Source organism: Fusarium oxysporum, chromosome 3, assembly GCF_000149955.1.
Source record: "Fusarium oxysporum f. sp. lycopersici 4287 chromosome 3, whole genome shotgun sequence".
Taxonomy (NCBI): domain Eukaryota; kingdom Fungi; phylum Ascomycota; class Sordariomycetes; order Hypocreales; family Nectriaceae; genus Fusarium; species Fusarium oxysporum.
Genome location: NC_030988.1, coordinates 2781718 through 2808921, shown reverse-complemented (window position 1 = coordinate 2808921; position 27204 = coordinate 2781718). Strand labels below are relative to the sequence as shown.

Below are 27204 nucleotides of genomic sequence, written 5' to 3'. Positions count from 1 at the left end.
GATGGGATCCGTGACAAGAGGGTCGCTCTTAACGTCCGGACTCGACAGCCAGTGGTCATATTCATCATGGTCTGCGTTCACTGACCTATCCAAAGGACATCTGCCTGCTAGAGACGAAGTTCTGTGTGCTCGGTGTCTTTCGAGAGCACTCATTGCCTTTAAACGCTTGAATGGAGGTTCCTCATCTGAATTCGAAACATTCGGTAGTGATTTATACTCTTCCTCCCACAGAGTCTTCACCATTCTTTTGCCTCCTGAAGCCATGGCAGCTGTGCTTTGTCGGTCCACGTATTCTCGAAATATCCCCAACGTGAGGCCGGATTTAGAATGGCGGAAGCATAGTAAGCTGGCGTCTCGTCCAGTTTCGTATAGTACTCGTTCAACTTATCCCACCCCAGGTTGATGTTTATCCTGAAGTGCTCAGGATCCGGGTAATTCTCTGCTGCTGCTTTCCACTCCTCCAGACGTTCCATCAGAAATTCATACGTTGAAGCAACATCCCACATATTGCCATATGCCTCAATACGGCCACCTTTACGTACCCGGCTCTGAGCATCTCCTTCAAGCATCCGGAGTGCCTCCTCGAAATCAAGCAGCACCTTGTCCATCAACTCAATTACTTTCCAGTCCTTCTCCCCAAGAAGACTCTCCTCCCGGAGACAGAGCGGTATCTCTTCCCTCCGTCTAGCCCCGTTGCGGCATTCCTTGTTGAATTCAAGCGTGACCTTCTCAACTAGGTCCTCCAGAAAAGGACGCAACAAGAGACCGCGTCGCATCATATACAGGGTCGACAACCACCGCGTCTGGTTATCGCGAACAACGTCGACAGGCTTCCTTGCTCGAATCTTCGGGTTGTCAGAATGCTGAAAAAATTCTTCCTGCAGCGCACGGAGACGATAGATCAACTTGTCAGACCGATGGATCCAATGGACCAGGTTATGGAGCTTCCCAATGGGACCTTTCTTTCGCCAGATCTCATGCTGGGCAGCGCCAGAAACAGATTCTCCATCAATTTCTGCTTCAAAAGCCTCAGCTTTATACCCAAACAACAGGGCTTTCACCACCAAGTTGAGCACATGGCCGAAGCATCGCACTCTCCGTTTCTTCGGATCGAATCCCAGCGCCTCCGCAATGTCCTCCATTGCTGTATCCATATTCCCGGCGTTGTCAAGCGTGATGTACCCCACCCTATCGAGTATCTCATAGCTCTCCAAGATCTCGAGGATCTGGGCTGCAATATTTCCCCCCGAATGGCAATTCTTCAACTCTGGTAGGCCAAGGACCAACTTCGACGGGATTCCATTTTTGTCAACATAAAAGCAGACAATCCCATACAGAGCATGCCGATTCCTTGAACGCCAGCCATCGAATGCAATATGAATTTGACCTGGAACACTCCTCAGGTGGTCGATTATGCGCAGGCTGGCGGTCCATTCCATTTCCATCCACGCAGCCTCTTGTAGAATGGATGGACGTCCATGTAGGCCCACCTTGGATGGAATGGATGGAAATGGACGCTAAGAGTGGGCCCGTGGAATGGATGGACGTGGAAATGGAAATGCGTGGACGCTATAAAGGGACAGTACACGTGATCCTCCCACCCGTTGCACCCCGGGCCTCCGCAAAGCTCATTTCAGCTAACAGATCAGTCCCTGGCACCTTTACATCCTCAAGGAGCTTCTCCGTGCTCTTAATATAGCCTCCGCAATGCCATGATCTCACCGTCTGTGTCATCCCGATCGTACTAGCATCCAGCCTGGCACGATCGTCTCGAACCATTCGACCGCATGTTGAGAAGAGCCTCTCAACATCAGCAGACATAGGAAGGACAGAGAGCACATCGAGAGCCATTTGTGACAGACGTGGATACTCTTCCCGTCTCTCATACCAATAGCTAATAGGATCTAGGATATTCTGGTCGGACTTGTGGACGTCACGGAACCAATCGCTGTATTCGTCGCCAACAGCATGTGTAGAACTGCTCGCCGCGTCCTCGGCTTGCAACAAGGTAGTCATCGATGAAGGTGGCTGTAATAGAGTCGGGGCCTGACGAGAATCTTCACGATACTCGTCAAAGGGATTCCGATATATGCGCCGCTTCTTCGTGACCGGCTCGCCGCGTTCTCGATCTCGAGAGATAATTCGCGGCTCGTAGTGAGACCGGTATAGTTCTTCTACAAGGGACTTTGCAGTTTGGATCCAGTCTAGGCGGTCTGCCCACACGTCCTCGAAATATCCCCAACGATACGCTGGGTGAAGTGCAATGGCGGCATAATAAACCGGCGTCTCGTCAAGCCGCGAGTAGTACTTGTCAAGCTTTTTCCAACAGAGGTTAATGTTAACCTTGAAGTGCTCGGGATCGGGATATCGATGGGCAGCAGCCTTATATACCTCCATTTTGCCAAGGAGATATTCATAGCCAAGCAGGGTATCCCACGGACACCCATATGCCCCAATGTATCCTTCCTTCCGCTTGCGCTGCTGACCGTCGCCTTCGAGAGTAATCAAGACGTGCTCGAAGTGTTGAAGGACCTCGTTAAATAAGGAAATAATAGCCCAGTCCTTCTCTTCGAGTTTGTTCTCGTCCCTGAGGCAGAGCGGCACCTCGCTGCTTGACTTCTTTCCCCTCAATACTAACCCCTCCCACTCGCTCTTCTGCTCATACCAAAGGTCCTCGAGGAAGTCCTTCAGGAGAAGGGCACGCCGAATCATATAAAGAGTGGAAAGCCAACGGGTAACCACATCAATGATAACATCTAGAGGTTTCTTCGCTCGAACCACCGGATCGTCAGACTCGCTGTACGCCGTAAGCTGAAGAGACCGGAGGAGATTGGTAAGCGAGTCTGAGCGGTGGATCCAGAAGATGAGGTTATGAAGTTTCCCAACTGGTCCTTTCCGTCTCCATAGCTCGTGGGCCTTCGCGTCAAGGGTCTCGTTCCCTTGGATATCATCCTCGAAGGCCTCGGAATTATGGCCAAAAAGAAGTGCTTTAACGGCGAGATTGAGGATATGGCCAAAGCAGCGCAATCGCCGAGTTTTACCCTCGAAACCGAGCGCCTTCCCAATTTCTTCCATCGCCGTGTCGTTATTGCTGGCGTTATCGAGTGTGAAATATCCTACCTTGTGGGTTATGCCGTAGCTTCGAAGGACCTCGACCACGTGGGTGGCGATATTGTCACCAGAATGGCGGTCGACAAGTTCAGGAAGGCCAAGCACAAGCTTTCCTGGCTGGCCAAGGGTGTTGAGAAAGTAGCAACAGATTCCATACAAAGCGTGGCGATTATTGGACCTCCAACCATCGAACGCAATATGAAGTAACCCTGGAGCTGTCGCTAATACTCGCTTGATCTCAGCCTTGTTTTCCTCGTACACCTGAAGAATACGCCTGCGGACGGTATTGTGGGTAATATGCGCTTCGGTTGTCTTCACGAGTGGATTGAGATATTCGAAAGCGGCGCGGAGGTATGGATCTTCACTTTGTCGGAAAGAAGAGTTGCTGTTGATGATCCACGAGACTACCAAACGCTGGAAGTCTAGCCGATCAAAACGGCCAATGATCTGGTTTGCAATCTGCTGCTCTCGCGCGTCACGGGTATTCAATTTCATCATCTCGGCGATATTCCTCGATGGTGTCTTCTCCTTTGCTTTGCTAGGCGGCTTCCGTCTTCCGGAAGGGTCACAGACCTTGTGGTCATTCCAAAGATGGATCTCCGCGTTCTGCGTACCGCTCGAGGCCGCCGAATGAGGGTTTGGCCTGCGACTGTCAACACAGACCTTGCAAACCCATCGCCGCTTTGTATCGTCATCGCTCTTCTCGATATCGTAGCCGAATTGCCATATCCATGACGATGTAGACGCACAGCGTTGGGATTGCGTGTAGCCAGGGAAGTCTTTCCAAGGGAAGAGGTCCCACGAGTTCTTCTTATCCTCTTGGTCTGGCGGCTCGAGCACCATAGAGCTGATAATTGGGCTCCCAGCCATTCTACGCGGTACAAAATGCAGTTGCAAGAATGCAGTTGCATAGAGACGCTTGAACGCGGCACCGTGACGCGAAATGTCCACGACCCCATGGCTGTTATGTTCTGTTTAAAGATACCTTAATTTGTATGTGAAAATGCCTGGTATATAGGTACTTGAGATCTCTACCGACCATGACCAAGTTGGTCTACCCTGAATTACAGGGTATTTTGGGGACTAGGCTAGGGAACCCCCTACCAGTCCATACCCCTGCTTCCATTTCCACCTATCCATTCCACGGAACCCTGTCGTGGATGGATGGATTATGTAACGGCCAGCTCCATGGAATGGATGGAAATGGATGCACGGACCATCCATTTCCACGCCGTGGATACGTGGACGGTGGACGTGGAATGGATCGCCAGCCTGAATGCCTTGCCACCCAGTATAGTCCTCATCAATGCCAGTCTTCTGACTGGCCTTAGCTGTCGATTTGGGTCTTTTACCTTGCAGTACAGGCTCTTCCTCTTGTGATATGGTTTCTGCTAGTGTGGTGGCAAAGTGGTCGACCATATCCACACTCTCATCACTAATAGTAGCATTGAGGGCTGCTGTGAGAGCCTCCTTAGATGGAGCAAGAAGGAAGGATTGCAAGGAGAGGTTAATGATATGACCAATGCACCGGATTCGACACCCCTTGGGGTTGAAATCGATCCTCTCTATGCCAGATAGGATCCAACTAGCTAGGGGACAAGCATACCTGGAGCTCTGCCTTCAATTTCTCTGATAGTGCTTCCAAACACTTATTATTTGAAGTTGCATTGTCCCCTGTGTGGTAGCCTACTCTCAATATATCGAAGTTGCGTAGGACTTCCACAATCAAGGCTGCCTGGGCCTCACCACTATGGCTGAATGGACATTCTGGCAGTCCTAAGAGCGCCTTTCGAAGTGCGTAGTTATAATTAACCCATTGGGCACACACTGCTAGCATGGCATGGCGATGCGGTGATGTCCAGAGGTCAGTTGAGATGTGGATCATCGATTGAGAACCCTGAATGAGATCTCTAAGCTGGGAAGCATATAGCCCATAGTTGGCATTTATGATCTTCATAGCCTGATCACGGGACGTAATCAGGCAGTCTTCAATGGCAGGATTGCATGCCAGGGCAAGACTCTTCATCTCATCCCAAGTAACTGAAGAGAATGGGACCCGACGCCGCGTGAGGAGTTCCACGATTACCTCAATATACCGTTGAGCATTGAAGACATTCCGAAGAGCACTGTCGGATGGTTGGAATGTTATATATGAGTCTATGGATGGCTGCGTCGATTGCTGTGAGTTTTGAGATGCCTCATTAGCCTGGATAAGTTGCCGGTGTCGATTTTGAGCATGGTTTATGGCATTACTCGTGTATCCGTTGCTCCAGCGAGTTGAGCAGTGAAGACAGACGTATTCCCTTCGACCATAAGACTTCCGAACCCTTCCAATTTGAGTCTTGTTCTTCTCAGGATACTCAACACGGAAGAAGCTGTGGAAGTCCCAGCCCAGCCGCTCGATGGCTGTTAATTGAGCAGATGTTGAATTGATAGGCGATGAGCTAGCCATAGTCGAGATTCTAGGACTAAGTGCTTAAGCATATGGCACCCTGATGGTGCCTAAAGCGTCTAAGATTTGCAGTGAGATTCGCAGAATCAAAACAATAGAGACAGGGCAGCTCGGTCATAGCATTGATTGAAAAAGTCATCACTCGCATGTGGAAAATATCAAGTCGAAGAAACCCCTTAATTTCTATCTAATGAGGGACTAGGAGCTGGCTTCTTGTAACTATGTTTCGTCATAAGCAGCATTGACGGTCTTTAGGCAGCCGTATGCTGCCTTGCGGCTTGCGCTAGTTGTGATGTGGCGTTCGTGCTGTCCGTGAAACTATTCACGACAGTTATCCTTGGCCGTGACAGAGCTTATCCGAGGAGTAAAGAGAAGATGGACTTATATGTCTGTCTGCTAACGGTGGGCGTCTAAGAGCCATAAATGTGCCACGGGCCATAGCCATCAGTGAGGTCGCTTACTACTCAGCCGGTGGCGGATAGCTTCACGACGTAACAAGGTCATCGTGACACGTCACGTTTCTGGTGTACCTATACGATAAAATCAATATCGGATCAGCTAACGCTACCAACTTGACCAATTAGATGTAGCGCCTTATTGTTGTACAACAGTTGTTTGGGAAGTCCGGTAGTGTTGTACAGCTTCAACAAAAGCAGTGTTGTACAACTATACAACAGTTGTACTCATATAACAACACTACAATACGCATGTATAGTCGATAAGTCTGGAAATACAGAGTTACTTCCCCCCTCCTTCGCCCAATTTGTTATCAAATTTGCTGGACGACCGGCAGTTGTTGTACTCTTCAACATGTTGTTTATATTGCGCAGTAGTGCTGGGTGAAAATATATTTTATGAAACTTGATTGTTCATTTTGAGATGAGATTTCTTCTTGGGTTTATATCTCTAAATGATGTCATCTAGGACTTTCAGACTGTTAGTCTGAATCCTGAAGGGAAGGGGGATTCCCGGATTGTCCAACACAGCATGCGTCCGCTTTCGGTGCCCATAGTCTCCTTGGCTGATCGCTATATCATCACACGCGTAACCGAGATCAATTCATGCCACGCCGTCACGTTACGCCATGGCTACAAGGATAACGTTCTATACCCAGGTCTCGCTCACGACGTTGTTCAGCAAATTGAGCTAGCAATTGCAAGGGGTCGATGCGATGACGTGACGACTGCGGAGTTGGACATTCTACGATCCTCGCACAACTCGGGTACAGTGTACGTTTTTGGCAAGGGGACGATGAAGATTGATCGGTCAAACATGCGAGTCTCGTCTCCTCAAACCTATCCCCGAACATGGCTTCTTTGGATTTTTCTTTGGATCTGAGAAATCTCCCGCACCAAGCTTGCTGATCTTGACATCGACGCCGACATAGTGGTTGAGGTGGGGTTTGTCAAAGAACTCTAGGAGTTTACTGATGAGAGGAAAATTCACTTTCGTCGCCTACTAGATCATGTGCAACAGGTAATTGTGGTAGTGAACCCCCTATCCCCTTTTCTTTGTTGTTTTGTCTGTATGTTCGTGTCTTTGGTAGTATAGCTGTCAGGTACATCGCTGATGTACATCGGGCAATATGCGCCCGGAGTCAAGGCTCAAACCGGGTCAAGACCGTTAGGTAGAGAATCATGGTGGTTTTGAGTGAAAGTGGAATTGTTATTTTGCTATGCCTTACTGACCTGAGGCCTTTCCGAAATTTTTGAGATCATGGAAAGATACAAGTCTGAGCATGGTTTCATACCTAGCTTCAGGCAACGCATGTGCATATTGTCCCTTGAGATGAGAGTAGCATGTGCAATACCTGACGAATGTAGCTATTGCTGCGTAGAGTTACCGTTCCGCTGACCGCCGCGTCGGCGATGCTGACGGGGAGAAATAACTTTCTCTACACTCGACCAGGCAAGATGGCAGGCACAGATGTTCATTGACGACATCAACCATAAGCATCAGAAGCAACAGCAGGCATTCCGCCCATTCTGTCTTGTCAAAAACTTTAGTCTCCGAAACATTCCGGATTGATGCTCATACTGAACAGTGAAAAGATTGGCTACCACTCGCCTTCGAATTCGCTTGTCGATCCCACAAATTCGCTCGTAGCACTGACCTCAGAACCTTCGAGCTCCATAACTTCCTCACTCAAATCATTTACTTAACAATATTGAAACAGAAACTTGAATTTGTTCGACTGACAAATCTGCTCCCTACATTTCCAAGAGCCTAACCCACTGCCCCATCCCAATTCTGTCATTAGTTCCTCTCCCCTCCATTTTTCTGTTTTAACAACACCACCCATCACCTCGGAGCAGGGCCCACCTGCTCTAGGATTTCTGCAACTGTCGGCATCGGAGTTTGATAGCGGCGAAAAGGGCGTGGCTGGATCGCGGTTCCCGGCCCGCCGGATTGAATGGTTGAGACGGTAGTAAAGGCAGGGAGATCCCCGGAAGCCTATCAACTGCGTTAGGCTGTATCGAGAGATGGACGCGAGTGCTAACTTAACTCTTGATCTGGTGCGTCGCTGTGTCCAGAATTCAGTGATGGATAGGACCCGACGAGGCCGGGCGGGCATTTTAGGGGCCATTAAAAGGCCGGTAATAGTACTGACTCGGCTAGAAGAAATTAGATGTTGTTAAAAAGTCTCAGTTTTGAGGCAGACTCACCACATTGGGCATGTGACGGAGCGCTCCAGGAGCCACGGATCGATACATTCGGGATGGAAGCGGTGGCCACAAGGCAGCGAACGGATACCGACATCTTCCAAGAAGTCCTCTGCGCAGATGGAGCATTCCTGACATCTGTCAGATGACGTGATGAGGCTGTTCGTGCCTTTCTGCGAAGCCCGCTCGTGATTGCCTTGAAGCGACGTCCGATATTTGGTGATGGGCATCAGCTCGAGCGCCTCCGGAGTGAGACACAAAATCGTCCTACGAGGCGGATGGGTCGTACGTGTGGGGAAGCATCGCCTGAGGGCTATCTTGCTATACAAGAAAGGCGTGAGCATCATAATCACAGCCGCAAGGATGCTTAGGATGATTGCCACCAAGGGAGGCTTGTGGGGCGCATAGCGGTGCTCTTCAGCATCTGCCCTCACGAAAATGTCTGGAGGCAAGAACATGCTTAGATAAGGGGAAAAAGTAGAGAAAAAAGCACGCCCAGCCAAGAGCAATGAAAAGAAATATGCACGAGCTGGTCTTTGGGAGGTATGGGAGTAGAAAAATACGGCGTGTTGCGGTGATATGAAACGGTTTTGGCTGAGGGGTTTCCGGTGCCAATCTCTTTGATTGGAACAGGATACCGGGTCAATATTATACCGTCTGCGGATCGGAATATGTCATGGGCCGGGAAGCGCATCATGCGAACGCCGACATCGCATGTACAATGAGCTTTTTGTCATTCTCCCATAAAGATAACTCTAGTAAGGGGTTCTACAGGAAATAACTTGTCTAGTCTTGAGTGCTATGTCAGAGCTACACTTGTGAAGAATGTTGATCAAGACAACAAGTGGCGGGTAGGAGAGGACATATCAATGGGTCTAAATAATGAAGTACAACAGGATCGTGCCCAGCTCATTCTAACCAACGAGGCACATTTCCAGTGATAAAATCCTTCCCCTACACAACGCGAAATCAGAACCACATCCCCGTTTTGACCGAAAATCACTCAGTGCTGTCTGCAGGAGTCTCTAGAAGGTGTTCATCTGGTAACATGACGGCGCGATCGAGGGCGTACGGCAGTCCACGGTGGCGTCCTCTAATCATAGTCAAACAGATAACAACTTTGCCAAAAGTCCCAAACTTGCCACACAGAGAGGTGCTAACTGTCGGATAGCCAAGACTGAGGCCGACATTGCCACTAGAAGGTTATAAGCATACGGAGCGAGAGGCCTGGAAATTGGAGGTGCTTACTAAGCTGAAGTGACTTCGAAAAGGATTGAAAAGATGGTGAAGGCCTGCAAATAGTTAGGAGATCGAGTCGAAAAGAACCTGCCAAGGGCTGCTGATGCCTACCGGATCTTTCACATCAGCAATTCGAGTAGCTTCGGCGACGCAAATGCAAAACGTCCCTAGAAAGATATACCACAAATCAAAACCAAGCTGATTCTTTATGTGCTGCATCAAATATGATTTGCCATTTCGCTCATTGAGAGAGCCTTCTGGCTCCCAAATTCCTAGCGATTTCTCCTCATACGTATTAGAGAGACGGATGCTAAGAGCGATCGGGAAGACAGCAATGTACATCATAACTAGTAAACTCAATTGCACTCCCGGATTGACATTTGCTAGGTTAAATGTGGCAGTGCCTGTATGACGAGCCGATGCGGCCTGGAATATGGCAGCTGGGATGCGGGAGTCTAGGGGAAGAGATGCTACTTCGGGATTGTCGAGATCGAGGATGATGATAAGCAACACATCTATGAAGTTGAGAGAGAAAATGATACCAAAGAGGATCCAGGTGGGCTTGCTAGGAAAGAGAAGGGTGTAGCATCTGCGCGGGTAGTTGAGAAGGAAACCCAAGGGCTCTTGTGTTGAGGAATGCTTGGGCAGGAGCTTGGACATAGTCCAGATGATCAAGCGCAGGAAGACCGGGTAGAGGGTGTTTCCAGCAAAGGCAAGGAAGCTCATAAGAATCATGGGCCACTTGGCATCCCGGAAAGAGATCATAGAGTCGGGTGTCAAGGTGAAGCCGAGGTTGTCAACCATGGTCTGCGCGGAATAGAATGCCCTAAAAGCAATGGTCAACACACATTCAAGACCTGACACAGTGCGTGATTTCCTGCTCACCACCAGTTCTTATCTTGTCCAGTTGACTGCAGGTACTCTCTGTACTTGGGATTGGCAGTCTGAATCCAGCCCAGAAGACAAATAGCACCGAATAAGTGAACACCGAAGAAGTAGGCTTCCCTGCCAGTTAACAAACTCCCATGTCAGAACTGGTGGGGACCAACCTGTCACAATCTTGAGCAAGAGCTTCAGGCTGCGGTACTCAATGCCACCTAACAATTCCCTATCATGTGATGTGAGGTTTTGGAACTCAGAGTTTCGCCCAATGGTGGCTTGACGCGACAAAAACGGACGGTCGTTGAGGGCGGGTTGCTGCTGAGAGACAGAGGAGGATGATTGACGCCGGGGACGCGTCGTCTCAGATCCCATCATGAGCAGCGATGAGGCAATACCAGCGACGCGATCCATGGATCGCGTGGCTGTCATCTGGAGGCCGTCACCGGTACTAATGCGGCGAGGCAGGCGTCGTCGCATGGATGAACTAGGCTCGCCAGAGGCAGCAGTAGGAACAGGAGTAATACGGTCTACTTTCAAACGTTAGTATGTACTCCAAGTCTCCAGGAAAGGATTGGGGGGCATGCCATCGTCGCTGTTGTCAGAGTCATAGTGCTCGTTTCCCGTTTTGGCAATGATGGGATGTCCTTGTTTTTTTGGTCAGCATCGACAGCGGGCAAATAACCTCTGGCAAGCAACAAACCTCGGTCCCGATCCTGCGGACCGGGGATGTAGAGCGTCGCACTGTCTCTACGTTGATCTATGGAAGGGTCAAAAGTGATGGTGGTAGTGCGTGGGACAGGAGTGTCTGTGGTCGCATGCTGCTCCAGGTTGTTGCTAGGAGCCGTCACGGCAGGTAAATCATTCTGGGCCTTCTCTTCCACAATTTTACCATCTTCGACATTCTCACCGGATGCGTCTCGTCGTCTGGGGCTGAACAACTGAGGAGCTATTGCCATGTGTTGTCAGCCATCTCCACAGCACCGGATGAACGGAATTCCTACCGCGGCGCTTCAGATGTTTCTTGAACCAATATAGACGGACGATAACGACGCCGATGTTGATGAAGCCCAGGTTTGTGATGATGGGGATAAAATATATGTAGAGCTGCTGGTAGGTTTTGAGATCTTTCACGTCAACGCTGTATGGTAGAGGGTCAGTGGAGGGGCGACGACCCAAGAACGCAAAGGTCCACGTACGTATTCAGACCAGACTCAGTCGATGCACTGGCGCCGAAAAAATAGGCATCAGTCACACTGATGTTGCCGTAGGGTGCGAGAATGGGCAGCGCCAGTAAACTCATCGATATGATCCATGCATCTAGCCAAAGATGCCATTAGCCTGTCAATCCACAATGTCTGTGTGGGGCAGTGGGTAGCATCACAATGCAGGGTCAAAAAGTTGATAGGCGGACGCCACATGTTGCGAGCAGATAAAAAGGCGCAGCGCGTCGGTTTGTTGATAAAAAAAATAAAAATAAAAAGGAGGGGCAGATAGCCAGCCTGTGCGTAAGTAGGTAGGATGAGGGAAAAGAAAAAGCTTTTGGGGGGGGGGGAAGATGAGGGCGGCATAGCCCTCCTCATATTATATACCGTCCGCCAATAGAAAAGTGGCGTCACACCCACCAGGCCGCCTCCTTTTCGGACCTTGCCCTGATCTGGCCTAGGAAGAGGCATTTATCGGGTTCCTCATTTTGGCTGGCGATGTGTTCACCAATCTGAACAACATCTCCTGCCAGCAGCAGCGCTCGTCATATGTCAACTCAATCAATCAATCAATCACCCCAATCAAATCAATCAAATTGTCGAATTCTTCCTTTCAATCAAATCAATTCATGCATTTCGAAAGTTGAAATAATTGATATAACTATTACAAATGCATCATGCGATCGTCTAATATCGAGGCAAAAATTCACCTCTTCCTGGACCACTACCCTACACCAGATAGTTATAGATGGAGGTCTACTTTCTAATAGCGGTGGGTCAGCCCCAAAACCAAGTATCTACTATCGTGTTCTATCGCGTAGCCTTACTACGCGTATGCAACCTGGAACGCGTTTCCTAACCATGTCGCGCCACCAAAACGGCCCCTTCTATATATGCTTTTTTTTTTTTTTTTTTTTTTTTTTTTTTTTTATTTCATTAGCAAAATGTCGAATTCGCCGCTCTCCCCATCGCCAGCTGGCTTTCTGCCAGCAACGTTGACGCCTTGCCTTATACCTCCCTCTTCCGTCTTCTTACGATTATCTCAGCCTAAGACGGTTGCCAAGCAGTTAGAAGAGGTAGCCGTTGCAGCTTTACCTCCTAACCCGACTATTGAGGATCTGCCCAAGATTACCTGGAAGAACCGTCGCTTCGTTCAAGAGGATTCGCTGGCTCGAAAAGGTGCAAAGGGCAGGAAGAGCTGGATTAGGTCGCACAGGACCTTCCTTATGGAACTGAACTATCAGGATCAACAGATAGGTCATGTCTGGTGCTGCAATCGATGTGACATGAAAGGCGCAGCGGAGTTCTTCTCGGTGCAAGCCACGTCTTCCGCAGCAGATCATCTCCGAAAGCATGTACTTATCCCGTTCAATATTGTTCATAAGATACCCAGCAGCTGACCGACCTACATAGAGCTCACCGGATCACCCCAGCCAGCCAGTCTAGTGAGCCAAGTCCTGGTGATGAAAGTGCCATTGATATTTATTCTAGTGCAAAACCTAAAAGGCGCCGGCTTGAACAGAGCGTCATATTAAAAGCGAAAATAAAAACCATATAAGAACTAAGCGTTGGGTTCGTCATTGATAGCGATGTGCCATTCACCATCTTCGAGCACAGCAAGGGTCGGAACCACTACATCCACTCCACTTTGGACCAAATAGAGTGGATGTACGATTTTTTAGGCAATTACATAGTGGATGTAACACATATTCGACCGGAGTGGAATGGATATACATACGTGGATTTATAGGGGATTTATAAGTGGAATTTTGAGGCTATTCACAACCTCGTGGGTGCCTATTCACCCTCACTTTCAGAGGTTGACACTAACTCTTTAGCCTGTTGCTCCTGTGATGAATCGTTAACCTCGCTGGCGCTATCCTCACCCTCCAATAGCCATTTTGTCTCAGCAAGCGCCAGCTCGCCGTCGCTTAGAGTCCCATAACCGGCATCAGGCTTACTTTCAAGGTGTGACTTAAGCAATGGATCCAGATCCTTGATAAGGCCAGCACGGTACCAAGAGCGTAAACCTGACATATGGCGATGATCTTAGCATCCAGGTTCATACGCAACCCCGAGACTATCTTGCCAGCAGCTGAAAATAACCTCTCACACTCGGCTGATATCGGCTGAATCGTCAGGAAGTCCAAGGCCATCCTGGATAACCGAGGATATCTGCTTTGCTTAGTGATCCAGTAACCAATTGGATCACGAACGTTGCCGTCGCTGCGTCACGATCCGTCTGCCACGCTTGGTACTCGTCACCAACAATAGCTGCTGCGTGGGCTGGCAGTGAGTTCGGCACACGACTGTTCTTCTCGAAGGGGTTGAAAAACCGAAGTCTTTTTGCCGGTGGATCGTCGTCGCCTCTGCTGCTGCTGGTTCTAACCTCGAGATGAGCGTAATCGGACAACCATCTCTCTTGCCTTTTCAACCCAACTAGGCTTATGAGCCCACGTTTCATCAAACCAGTCCCAACGATAAGCTGGATGGAGTGCCATAGCCGTATAGTAGATGGGCGTCTCGTCCAGCCGCCGATAATATCAGTGATCTTGTTGGACTGGACTAGCATTGGAGTGGATTTGGATGGACTGGATTCACAGTTTCAGAAATTTGGACTGGACTGGATCGAGTATGGCAGGCTATAGAGGTGACTGTTGCAAAACCCCTGAAATCACTGCAAGTGTGCTAAATTGGGTTAGCGGCATATTCACTTCGCCCCGCAGTACATTGCACTCTGTACCTCAGCCAGCTTGAATTTCTCGATTTCTAGCGTCGCGGCAAGATCCTGTCATAACCACGAGGCCGCACCCAGACCTGCGTATATCGATATCCACCGAAATTCTGGCCCTCATATCGATATCCAGATAAGTGGGAGAAATTATCTGGATATCGATATATCCAGGTAGATATCCATACAGCCACATAGCCACTTTAGCAAGGTTGATATCCAGATAAACCACATATAATTCTTGCAGGCTAGAGGAAAGAACAAGAAATTGCCCTAATCTAGAAAGTCCTCTGCCTCTGTTTCAACGCTAAATTCAACAGCAACGCTCGAAATAACGCCCCTGCCGCCGTGAGACCTGGGCACAATAATACCCTCGCGCATCCAGTTGCCCACACACTCAACCTTGAAGGTTCTCACAGGTCATGCTCTCTCTATCCCATGATAGCGTACGCCGCGCCGATGAGAAGTGAGACTCAAGGTCAGATGATTCAGGAGGGATTGAGAGGATATCAATTGCCATGCAGGATAACCGCGGATATGTTTTCCTTTGATCTCGATGTAGCCACCATCCGAGTAACGAGAGGGAAAGAAAGCATCAATCCGAGGACGTTTGACTTCCCTTTCATCATCTAGAACATCAGAACTGCCCCCAATGAGCGTGCGATCGAGGGAAGAGATAATATCGGCATGGCACCGCCGGGCATGATGCCATGCGTTGTCCCGCGTCCGATTCGTCCAGGGCTTATCGGCAGGGTAATGGAGACATCGATACATCACCATGCCCCTAGATTTGCGCGTACGTGACCCACCGGTGGTGTTCTGGGTGTCTTCATCAGGATACGTTGCGTTGAAGAAGAGGAAAAAGTCCAGAGACGTCCCAGTAATGGGCTGGTCCGAAATCGAGGGCGTAGAGGCGGCGGTGGTCTGAGATGATGTCATGGTCGATAAATCACCTGGATAAGCTAATTGTGCTAGAATACCTAGGGCCGTTTGAACGAGTACTGAGATGGTGGTGCTGATGAAATTGAGAGAAACCTTTTCATCATCTAATCAGTTGATAAGATCTTTTCAGCCAATCAGAGAGCGGTATTTAGGTGGACATCAATCTGGATATCCATTTAAGAGGCAGAGAGTTAACGTGGTTGATAAGCATGCCGACCAGACAAGTATGCCGACCAAAAATTTCAGCCTTAAACTTTTAAATCCATTTAAAAACACCACAAACCATCTAATCAAGTAAAACTACTTACTATACTCTTCCCTAGATGTCTCAATTACTACCTGACAGGTTCTTGCATTATGCCCGGCCTTGCCGCATACACCACATCGCCGACCACCCGGTCGATCCGACCTTCCTCGAGCACCATTTCTAGATGATTCGGCCACTACCTGCGCATCAACATCCATCTGATCAATTACTTGCGATGCTTCCTGTACAGTCATTGCCCCTCCTTTCTGTAGTCTAGTCCTTTTTGCCCTCCGGCGCCGGCTTAGTATCTCATTTGCATCTCGAAGATTTCGCACCTCATTTCTCAATAAGACAACCTCATGCATAATTGCCCTTGTTGCTTTAGTATTTGACTTTAAAGCCTCTATAATTGACTCTGGGGAGCTGCTTTTATGTCTTCTGATTCGTCTTTCCAGGTATTCAGACTGAGATTGAGCCTCTGTTGCTGTCTTAGGAGTCTTTGAAACCCATGGGGTTGATGGTTGGCTGACCTCCCCGGGAGGCGTTGGGGTTCGTAGCTGCACATCAAGCTTTGAGATCACGGTTTCTGGGTCAAGAGGAGCAAGTCCAGCTCCTCTAAAACCCCCCCGGATATTGCTTTCTGTAAAAGTAGCTTTAAAGGCGGCATAAAAGGCCGGGAAGAACTCAGTCTTGGAAATATGGGTTATAGAGCATCTGATCAGATGCTCTATTTCTTGACCATAAGCCTTTTTCAGTACTGCAAAGCACCCAATATCGAGAGGCTGGAGTAGATGGGATGCATGAGCAGGCATACAGAGCGTGATAATCTTGTTCTCCTTGCAATATTTCTCAAAGTCGGTAGAGTGGTGGCTTTCGTGACCATCAAGGATCAGAAGACGATACCGAGCATTTGATCGTTTAGTTGTAGATCGATCAAAGTGCTTTAGCCACTCAAGACCCAGCTCATTATTTGTCCAACCATTTTGGCTCGTTGCGATAACCCAGTCGGCCGGGAGGTTGCTTTCTCGGTACCAGTTGGCAAGGTGGTATTGGCCCGCACCAATGATGAATGGCGCGATCGATTGACCTTCTGCATTAATCGCCTGGATTACTGCAATCCATTCACGATTTCCAGGCTGCACTGATTTTGGTCTTCCTTGCCTTTCCGAGCCTGTAACTGCCATTCCGGCCATTATAAGGCCCATCATAAAGCCAGTCTCATCAAAGTTCCAGATATCATCTGATCGGATACCGTACTTTGCAATTGTATTCTGTACAAGCCTAAACCAGCCACGAATAATAGTCGGATCTTCGCATTTGGCTCTCTGGTAGTCATATCTCCGAAATAAACGCGTCTTTAGCTCTGGTTGCCGCTTGACGAAGTTATGAGCCCAGCGCTTGCCAACAGGTGATGCATCGCGGCCAGCGAGCAGAGAATTGGCTATTTCTTCCACAAAACGCAGTCGCGCAGGAAATCCTCGGGAATCTAGGTCAAGGAGGAATTGAACTATTATCTGTTCTTCTAGATCAGATAGTTTCCGTGACTTTGGGACCCAATCGCTTCGCGATTGAATGCCATTCCTTCGGTCACGGAGGGTACTATATCCAACCTTATATATAGTAGCAGCGCGTCGGAGACGTAATTTTGGGTTATTTTGAAGGGCCTGAAGGGCAAGAAGAATTCTAGCTTCATTTGAAGGTTGTGACATAATGGGTGGTTGAGAAGTATCTGATCAGATGGAAATGATGTAGGATGAGGGATTTTTGGTCGGCATACTTGTCCGGTCGGCATGCTTATCAACCACGTTATATCGATATCGATATATATCAGTATCGATATATCCAGATAGCACAGTTGATATCGATATATCATATCCAAATACGCAGGTCTGGCCGCACCAAACCAGCAGAATGCATTTTAATTAATTTGAAGCAAGATGCGGTCTCATGCAGGTATGACATGCACGGATGGGCAGCTCAAGATTAAATGAGCGCCTGGTTTTCTATCCACAGGAGCGACGAGAGTCGGTCTCTTACAATTACGTATGCTCAGTCTGCTGATCTTCTAGACAGCATTCTGCCTGTGTTTTGGGGTTCATTCCAACCATGAAGTTATTCACGGCGGTCGTGATCCTTGCCCTCGACGTGCAAGAACATTATCGCCTTCTCCGAGGTGTATGAAGTCGCTAAGCTCTTTTGAGTAGGCGGTTACTGCGTTAAACCACTGCTGACCAGAAACGGAATTGCCGCGTTAACCACCATGGGCTGTTGTTTATATTGCGCTGTAGTGCTGAGTGAGACATATATATTTGTTAAACTAGATTGTTGCTTATTGAAATGAAAGCTTTTCTCGGTTTATATCTCTAGATAATTTCATCTCGGACTTTGAACTTTAATTCTAGGACTTTCAGACTAAAGTCTGAATCCTGAAGGGAAGGGGGATTCCCGGGGTTTCCACCATAGGCTCGCCAGGCTGCTTTTTATTGCGAGTGGAAGAGGAATGGCCAGTCGGAGTTTCGCGATGTCTGAAACAGGATGAGCTGTAATCATGGAGTACAAATCAAAGCTTAGGCGGCGAGTGTATTTACAAAAATTCGACTCAGATTGTGTTCATGATAATATGTAGGTGTTTGCGCTGTGGCGCTTGTCTACCAGTGTCGCATTAGGTATGTGCTTTGAGGGACAGAAGATCAGGCCATTAATAACGAGTAGCAGTCGTAGGTTGATTAATCATTATCGAGACTTTCTTGTGTAGAGTATTTCCATTCCGCAGATTTACTTAAACCGTAGTGCCAGATTACTGACATAGTCGTTTCGTGAAGCCGTGAAGATCATGCCTACTCTGCGACAACCATTCAGCTGATGTGTTGATACTGTAGGCAAATTCAACTAGCTGGAGAGCTAAAGGCTACAGCGCGAGCCCGCAGCTAGTCCGCAGTACATTTTCCCGACGACCCCAATGTACTCAGATGACTAAGAAGTAAAGCCCCTAAACCCAAATGGAAATGACCAGGAGTTTTGCAACAGTCCCCCCTATCGCCCACCGTAATCGAGAGGTCTGGAGCCTCCTGGAGCGCCAATAGATCATTCCTAATTAGGAAAGAAGCGAGCCTGAACTCCACTTTTTATTTCAGGCATATTGTTCCGCGTGGTGTTGATTAGTCTCCACGATGCTAAACCTGTCAAGTCCTATCAGCAAACCAAGTCAGTAATGCAGCGCAAAGGTGAGACGTCCATTTGCCTATATAATAAGCAGCAGCACGAACCCGATAACATGCCCTTTACCATTTGACCAACAAGGTAATTGACGTCCCAGAATGGCCGTACCAACAATCACCCACTTCTTCTCTCGTTCTTCTAATAGGTCTTCAGAGTCAGACAATGTTGTTCTCGCTCCAGAATCGATCAACAATACCGGTAGTCGAGATCAGGATGCCATGATCGAGCCAGATGAGTTCAAGCTTCAGGGCGAGCAATATACTCGCTGTTCTGTGATCGCAAGAGGCCCTAGATCAACAAAGAAACGCACGTCGGTGATCTGGCTATACGGTGAGGATCTACAGTCAAAGAGAGATCGGAAGCGGGTATGGTACTGCTACCTCTGCGAGAAACAGCGTCGTCAACAAGAACTTCCAGCAGTCTCAAACGGCAATTCTACGGCACTTGATCATCTCCACCTGAAACATCATATCGACAAGACTACTGGAGAACTTAAGTCCTTTCGAGGAGACTCGGTGGACTCGAGCCAGCCCTCGATATCCGATTACCAGGACATGAAATCGATCATCTTCTCCCGCCGCTTAGATTGGTTCAGGGAACTCCTAGTCCGCTGGCTAGTCTGTTGCCATATCGCCTTCTTCTAGATCGAGAATGACTCCTTTCGCGACCTCCTCTTCTATCTATTCCCACCCTTAGCTGATCTCCTTCCAAAGGCAGCATCGACCATTCGCCAGTGGGTGATGAATATGTTCGAGGTGAGGAAGGAGAGACTGCGGCAGGATATGCTTGACAGTCGGAATTCCATTTCGCTGTCCTTTGATCTGTGGACGTCGCCGAACTACCTCGCAGTGCTTGGAGTAGCAGCACATTTCATCGACAAATCTGGGCTGCGTCGAACTGCTGTCTTGGCGCTACGCGAAGTGGAAGGGGAACACTCAGGGGAGAACATCGCCGATGTCTTGTTGTAGGTCATCAAAGATTATAAGATTACTGACCGAGTTGGCTATTTCATGTCCGATAACGCATCGGCCAACGATGTTTGCGTTGACTTTGTACTGCGCGCTGTCTACCCAAGGATGTTAGATAAGCAGCGAAAACGCAGACGCCTCCGGTGCTTCGGGCACATTGTGAATCTCTGCGCGTAGGCTTTCCTTATCGGAAAGGACGCCGAAGTCTGCAAAGATCTAGACGCTGCGTACAGGGAAGGTGATATGAAGCGAATCCGGGAGCTCTGGCGGAAGCGCGGCGCCATCGGAAGGCTTCACAATATCATCAAATACATCCGAGCCAGTCCTCAGCGCCGCCAGTTTTTCAGATCAATTGTTTGTGGGGGAGAACTGTCTGAGTTTGATGGCTTAGAGGTGAGTTTACGCCCTCCATAAACCCATAGTCAGAACTAATAATTAGCCAAGCTTATCCAAAGCCAGCAGACACGCTGGAATTCATACTTCACCTTGATCGGTAGAGCTCTTAACGTCAAGGAGCGAATTCAAGTCTTCTGTAACCAGTATGAGGCTGGCCAGAGCCAGAAAAGCCTCACCGAAGACCGCCTGTCTGAGAAGCAGTGGGACGAGCTTGCACACCTTAATGATCAGCTGGAGACGTTCTATGACGGAACCCTCTCTACGGAAGGCAGGCTTTCAACACTAGCGGATCACTTTCAGACACTTGACTGGCTACTAAATGAGATCCAGCAGGCCAAGATTAAATTCGAAGAACTCCACAAGGAGGCTGTTCGAAGGAACACCAGTCGAGGAACTGTTGCTGCTGAAGCTGATGACTTCGCATTTCTTGCCGCTTCAGCGGAAGCTTCCTGGCGTAAGGCGGAGGAGTACTTCAAGAAAGCGGATGAGACACCAGCATATTATGCCGCTATTGCGCTGAATCCGACTCTCAAAAACCAGTGGTACATCGAGACTTGGACAGATGAAGAAAAGAAGTCATGGATCCCGAGCGTTACGAAGCTTGTTAGGGGGCTCTGGCTAGAAGAGTATCGGGGAAGACATTGTACAAAGCATACGTCAGTTTCCGCTTCGTTCTGCCCAACTTTGCCTGCTCTGGTTAGAAAGGAGAAGGCTTTTGTGGCGGTCAAGAGCCATAAACGACTGAAGCTTCGTCACGAGGCCCTGGCAACCGACCCTCCAGCCGTCGACTTGCTCGATCAGTTCCTTGAAACAAATGTTATCCGGCTTGGTGAGGACGAAACCTTTGACGCTATCCGTTACTGGAACGATCGCTACTATACGCAGCCGGATCTAGCCCGTATGGCTCTGGATGTCCTGGCCGTTCCATCAATGTCAGATGAGTGCGAGCGGCTATTCAGCAGCGCCAAGATACTGCTTTCCGACCGGCGATCGAGGCTTAATATAGATATCATTGAAGCCAGCGAGTGCCTCTGATCCTGGTTCGGCCCACCTGCACAGAATACTTTTGAGGATATCAACATCGGGAGACTGTTGGAAAATCCGGGAATCCCCCTTATCTTCAGGATTCAGACTGTTAGTCTGAAAGTCCTAGATGAAATCAATTAGAGATATAAACCCGAGAAGAACTCTCATCTCAACAATGAACAATTAAGTTTCATAAAATATATATTTTCACCCAGCACTACTGCGCAATATAAACAACAGAGACTAGAAGGGGATCCTGATCTGCAGGGGACTCGGCACGGCGGGGAGGGATCTGAAATTAGAATGGGTAATAAGGACCTTCAGACCGTTGAGCAAGAGGGTTTTCTGGATGAGGACAATACCACTCAGGATGGCTTGCGGTAACCAGTGTAATTGATGCCAAATACATAGGTACCGCAACATCATTGAACAGGGATCGATTCCGCAGTAAATCTCGCGGCGACTCTTTTCGCAAAATACTCCTAATCCATTTGGAGAATTGGATTTGCATTGGCGGTCCTGGAGCCCCCAGCCCTGTGCATTGGACTGGACTGGATCCGACATCGAAATCCAGTCCAGTCCAATCCAACAAGATCACTGGCGGCGCATATATCGGAATCCCTTTGACGAGTATCGTAAAGAATCTCGTCAGGCCCCGACTCTATTACAACCACCTTCATCGATGACTACCTTGTTGCAAGCCGAGGACGCGGCTAGCAGTTCTATATATGCTGTTGGCGACGAATACAGCGATTGGTTCCATGACATCCATAAGTCTAACCAGAATATCCCATATCCTATTAGCCATTGGTATAAGAGACGGGAAGAATATCCACGTCTATTATAAATGGCTCTCGATATGCTCTCTATCCTTCCTATGTCTGTTGATGTTGAGAGGCTCTTCTTAACATGCGGTCGAATGGTTCGAGACGATCATGCCAGGCTGGGCGCTAGTACGATTGGGATGCCACAGATGGTGAGATCATGGCATTGCGGAGGCTATATTAAGAGCACGGAGAAGCTCCTTGAAGATGTCAAGGTGCCAGGAACTGATCTGTTAGCTGAAATGAGCTTTGCAGAGGCCCGGGAGACAACGGGTGGGAGGATCACATGTACTGTCCCTTTATAGCGTCCACGCAATTCCATTTCGACGTCCATCCATTCTACAAGAGGCTGCGTGGATGGAAATGGAATGGACCGCCAGCCTGTGCCCATCTTACTCGCGTACGCGCCACCGAAAGAGATGTTGAAAAGTACTGAGTAAGCGGGGGCCACAAGATGGCTAGAGAAGGTAGCCTGTAGCCTTCGCGATGGAGTTATCGGCACACAGATCGAAGTCTGCAATCTACAAGCGTACTTCCTCTCGGATGATGGTGTGTCTAACAAATGACGCGACACTCCACTGCTTCTCGAGGATACATTTGAATCTCGGCGAACTGAGGCGTCTTCGTCATACGAGGGGGGTGCACTTTCACCTAGATAATCTGCAGTTTCATCTGCGGCCGATTTTAGGTTCGAGAAAGTCCACTGAAAATTCCGGAATGTTTGGCAATCTAGCCTTTGAAAGTCCCTGTAAATATGGAGGGAACTATGATCCGTGGAAAGATTCTGGGAAGGCATGCATGGTAACTCTTCGGAGGAATAGTAGGTCTTTGCGCAGATGACGGGTTGGACTACGACAATAGTGTATCGTAGTCGGCGAATGGCCGCGAAGTCGCAGTCGATAGTGATGTCAAATTCGCATTTAGTCGAAACCGGGGCTTGATCTGATGAATACGCGAGTGGCGGTGGCTCCTTCGTGGATATAGTGACAAGTCCCAGGCGGCCATAGAGAATGGTCTTCCATAGTGGTCGGCGTACGCGAAGTGTGAAGTCGCTAGGGAAACTTTGGGTATCGATTGGGGGCGGGACTTCATGGTACGGCAGGAACTCAATCGGCTTGCTCATTACAACGGTCATCAGCGAGTTCGTTGTTGTGGGCTTATGCAAAATGTATGTCAGAACAATTTGAAGACAATATGATATCGATATGTCCGGGATGGGTATCGGGCTCCAGGAGTAGAAGTAAGCATTCCGAGAGTTAAAGGATGGAGGAAACGTATAGCGTGCAAGCTGAGCAAACTCGGACCCATCCGGCATGATAAAGAGGAAAGGAATGCTGTATATATACTCAGAGGTCCATACCTCAGAACTGAGGTCTTGCGGAATGGAAGGACGACATGCAACGGCTAAGAACTGCACTATATCAGTTCTACTGCATGAAGTTACATCATCTGTAGGACTAACAGAAGGAAATGGTGAGAATGGTTACCGAGAACCAGGCAAGGGCAAGAAAGAAAAGAAGAAGAAGAAGAAGAAGAACAAGCACTGCGGAATCCTCCCAATCAAGTTGTTGGCGGTAGAAGAACGCAGCTGAATGGACGCACTGGGCTAACCTTGGAGATAAACTTCAGCCCTGGTGAAATGCAGAGGATGTTTTGCCGTTACGTGAACTCGCCCTTCCAGTTTGTCGGCCGGTCGCACGCAGCTGAGAGTGTCTCTACCCAAGAGGTCTATATCCACGTTGAGGTTATCCACGCGGGAGCGTGGAATTGGAGGCTCTGCCATGGTCACATGTAGTGGCAGCCCTGCATGTCGCTTTCGACACGTCGTAGGCAGGTCCTGGGCGAAGCTATATGCCCGGTGCAAAAAGAGTCGACCTGGCAACGCTTCGCTGGCGTCTGGCGGCGTATCTGTCCCTGGCAGCACGTGTGAAAGCGAGCCTCAACATCTCCCGCGAGCTCGCCACACCAGGATATCGCCGCTAGTGCACTCTCAATCTCACCGTATGACTCTAAAGCGCCCAATCTGATCACAGCCATGACAAGATCCCGGTTATAAGGACCAAACTTGGCCAACGATGATCTGCACTGTTACGTCACCAGCTGGTTCGTGGATTTGGGAACCGTATCGACCCAATTGATTCGGATTTCCTAGTGGGCCTAGATACCCCATAAAACTTTCCAATCAAAAGGTATGTAATGGGTTCCTCTGACCCATCTCCTGAGTGCGTGAAGCCCTCCAATGCGGTCACGACAAGGGTATCAGGCCAATCAGAGTTCTCGTTAAAAGCGATACCTCACTCTCGCCTATCTTTCGCCCAAGGTTTAAGTAGACGTATGGTAGGACCTTAACAGTCACGCCCCCTGAGGTCCTCTATGAAGGGCGCTAGCTGTTAAAGGCATAACACTGGGGCGGGGTACGCCTTGGAGGGCTTCACGCACTCAGGAGATAGGGGAATCCGAATCTTTCAAGTCGATATGGTATGTTCTGCCAAGCGTAAAGCTAATGCAAGAAACTGCATCTAGCCAGTGAAGCAAGGTCCCACTCTTCGGCAAACGGTCTCGCACTGCCGAAGGCTGAATGGGTCATTCACTGAGGTGATCACGACCAGTCGTTTGATTCTCTCGGAGGTCTTAGAAGCTAATCTCCGAGCCTCTGGCGCAGGATGCCTTTCTGACATGTGTCAAATTCTGCCCCTTGGAGGCTTTACTGTTTACGTGTGCAATCTTAAATGACCCCTGCTTGCATGTGACAACCCAGCACCTGTTCAACACTTTCCTGGTGAGAAGAGCGGGGATGGAACTCAGTGTAGAACTCTTAAAACCCGCTTGAGCCAATCGCAGCCTTGCCCTGACAGTCCCCTGCAAGGCTGAGTGACCAATCACCTCGCGGGGATGACAGAGCCCCAAAAAAGCCATGAAACTCTGACCATTGGCCAATCATGGCCTGGGTATGACAGTCCTGGCCATGTCTATATGAGAGTATCCATTGCCTTCGGCCCTCAGAGCTCCTGGTCGTCCCTATGTTCTTAATTAAGGTAATATGTTGATTGGTAGCGCAGGTGAGTCAGACCGTGATCGCCAAGAAAATATGATTCTCATCCAGCACCCACGTGCTGCATAGGACCATGTGCCATTGGCTGGCGCCAAGAACCTCTAAAATGAGTTTCCTTCAAATGGTCCATTACTGTGTAAGCTCTACGTTTACAAAAAAGGCCATCCATTACTCCTTGACCAAACACACGTTCTCTCCATCGGTTCATCTGCTTCCCTCTACCGATTTTTATCTCCTTACTGCGAAGCACTGGAGGTGTCCGCCGCATTGGAAGCGAGCCAGTAAGGAGATAAGCTCTTACACTTCGTCTAGCTGTGATGGGCCACAGAAAGATCGCGATCCAGCGATCGGCAAGACTCAATACAGCCAACCTTGGTGAACGGTTCTGGAACATCATTCGGGAGAATTGGTATCTGGGTTTCACTTCTTTTGGAGGCCCGCCGGTCCACTTCAAGATCGTGAGTGGCACCTACTGCCCCTGAACCGTTCTCTCCTCTTCTCACGAGCCAAACCCGATGCTAGATCGGCTAGACTGGATGGATCGAAGGCAATACAGAGCCGATGGCTAACGATATTCTACGGTAGTTTCATGACAAATTTGTCGCTAAGCTTTCATGGATCGATGAGCAAATGGTAGGAATTTATTTCAGCTGACAGAGAAGCTTTGTTGCTGACGTTGTCCAGTACCAAGAGCTGTTCAGTGTCTGCCAAGCATTCTCAGGCCCTGGCAGCACTAAGATGCATTACTGCATCAACCTTCTCCACGACGGCTTCCTCCCTGCTCTCTTTGGCTTCCTCCTCTGGAGGTATGTTTCAGTCGTCCGATCCTGCAGTGCAAAGCTAATAAATTGGTTGCAATTAGTCTTCCAGGGGCTCTGGGGATGTATGGACTTTCCATCGGAGTCTCTAACATTGGCGAATCTCTTCCTCGAGCCGTCTATGCTCTCCTTTCCGGTCTCAACGCTGCTACCGTCGGCATTATCGTTCTCGCGGCCGTCCAGTTATCTGAGAAGGCCATCACTGACAAGATGACCCGCATTCTAGTTTTTCTCGGGGCCTCAGCCGGCATGATGTACAATGCGCTCTGGTATTTTCCGTTGTTGATGTTTCTGGCTGGCGTCGCGACGGTTATCTATGACTTCCGCTGGCTCCATGGCCCTATTAAAGTCATCACTGTGAGTTTCCAGAAAAAGGCCAAGCATTCTCAGAATACATCAGAAGAAGGTGTCGAGATGCAAACCCAACAGCAAGCCACCGCAAGCAATGGTCACGAGGAATACAACGCAGGTGCTGGACCGTCCGGCCGCGGCAAAGACGGCGAGCGGTCGAGCCAGAGAATCGATGGAAATGGCACCCTCCCGCTTACTGAGCAGGAAGCATCGACGGCCGAAGATCAGTCTCGGATAGTCCCTCAGGAGCGACGTCTCAACATCAGCTGGAAGTTCGGGGTACTGCTTATAGTCCTCTTCCTGCTCTCTTTCATCGTCGTTATGGTTCTACGCGGTACGCTACCCCATAAATCACGTCTATACAGTCTCTTCGCCAATATGTACCTCGCTGGTACTATCATTTTTGGCGGTGGGCCCGTCGTGATCCCGCTTCTCCGGGAATATGTTGTCGCCGAGAACTGGGTTAGCCCTCGAGATTTCCTTATCGGACTCGCCCTCATCCAAGCATTCCCAGGACCCAACTTTAACTTCGCGGTTTATCTTGGCAGCCTGACTGCCATCAATGGTGGATATAATTCCGCTGCCGGTGCAATCCTCGGATTCCTAGGAATCTTTGTTCCCGGACTACTCACGGTGCACGGGACTATGGGTGTCTGGAGTGCGATACGCGGGTGGAGATGGGTCAAGTCGTCTCTCAGAGGAGTCAATGCGGCTGCCGTTGGCCTCATCTACACTGCGGTATATCGTCTTTGGCAGATCGGCCATATCGATGAAGGTTTCCAGCAGGGCACCAGCCTGGCTGTGGATCCTTGGTGGGTCGTTGTGACGGCCACAAGCTATGTCGGTGGCTATTGGTTTCGGGTGAGCCCGCCTGTGGCAATTGGTACGGGAGCCGTCATGGGTCTGATTTGGTATGGTGTCGTCTCAGACTGATGGGCCATTTGCTTCTTTGTTGTGGTAGTATCTATTGGCAATAAGGGAAGAAAGCCTTAGTTTAGTATGTAACGTATGTGATAAGCGAGTGGCACAGTTATACTGTGCATGTTAAAAGCTAAACCTTAAATTTTTTTAGAAACTGCTA

At 49.1% G+C, this 27204-nt stretch overlaps 5 protein-coding genes across 6 annotated transcripts; 1 reads left to right on the top strand and 4 right to left on the bottom strand.

Moving 5' to 3' along the window:
- Positions 1-7864: 7864 nt before the first annotated feature.
- On the bottom strand, positions 7865-8684 carry FOXG_06580 (uncharacterized protein; the record flags this gene model as incomplete). The annotated part of the gene is made up of 3 exons (XM_018385278.1): positions 7865-8017; positions 8118-8178; positions 8230-8684. 3 exons carry the CDS (start codon positions 8682-8684, stop codon positions 7865-7867), a joined length of 669 nt encoding a protein of 222 aa, XP_018242557.1.
- Positions 8685-9225: 541 nt separating this feature from the next.
- Positions 9226-11765, bottom strand: FOXG_06579 (uncharacterized protein; the record flags this gene model as incomplete). Its single annotated transcript, XM_018385277.1, has 10 exons — positions 9226-9421; positions 9475-9518; positions 9577-10291; positions 10351-10465; positions 10515-10874; positions 10932-10991; positions 11048-11293; positions 11349-11485; positions 11544-11664; positions 11729-11765. 10 exons carry the CDS (start codon positions 11763-11765, stop codon positions 9226-9228), a joined length of 2031 nt encoding a protein of 676 aa, XP_018242556.1.
- Positions 11766-13261: 1496 nt separating this feature from the next.
- On the bottom strand, positions 13262-14185 carry FOXG_19317 (uncharacterized protein). The gene has a single exon (XM_018399525.1). It carries the CDS (start codon positions 14119-14121, stop codon positions 13687-13689), a length of 435 nt encoding a protein of 144 aa, XP_018242555.1. The 5' UTR covers positions 14122-14185; the 3' UTR covers positions 13262-13686.
- Positions 14186-21933: 7748 nt separating this feature from the next.
- Positions 21934-23217, bottom strand: FOXG_19316 (uncharacterized protein; the record flags this gene model as incomplete). Its single annotated transcript, XM_018399524.1, has 1 exon — positions 21934-23217. One exon carries the CDS (start codon positions 23215-23217, stop codon positions 22078-22080), a length of 1140 nt encoding a protein of 379 aa, XP_018242554.1. The 3' UTR covers positions 21934-22077.
- A 1710-nt stretch (positions 23218-24927) lies between these two features.
- On the top strand, positions 24928-27204 carry FOXG_06578 (uncharacterized protein). Of its 2 annotated transcripts, XM_018385275.1 has the most exons (4): positions 24928-25412; positions 25540-25587; positions 25639-25760; positions 25817-27204. In XM_018385275.1, the coding sequence occupies exons 1-4, from the start codon at positions 25272-25274 to the stop codon at positions 27054-27056; spliced, it is 1551 nt and encodes a 516-aa protein (XP_018242552.1). In that variant the 5' UTR covers positions 24928-25271; the 3' UTR covers positions 27057-27204. The 2 variants fall into 2 exon arrangements, with proteins under 2 accessions (XP_018242552.1, XP_018242553.1); XM_018385276.1 differs by lacking the exon at positions 24928-25412 and having other exon boundaries at positions 25495-25587.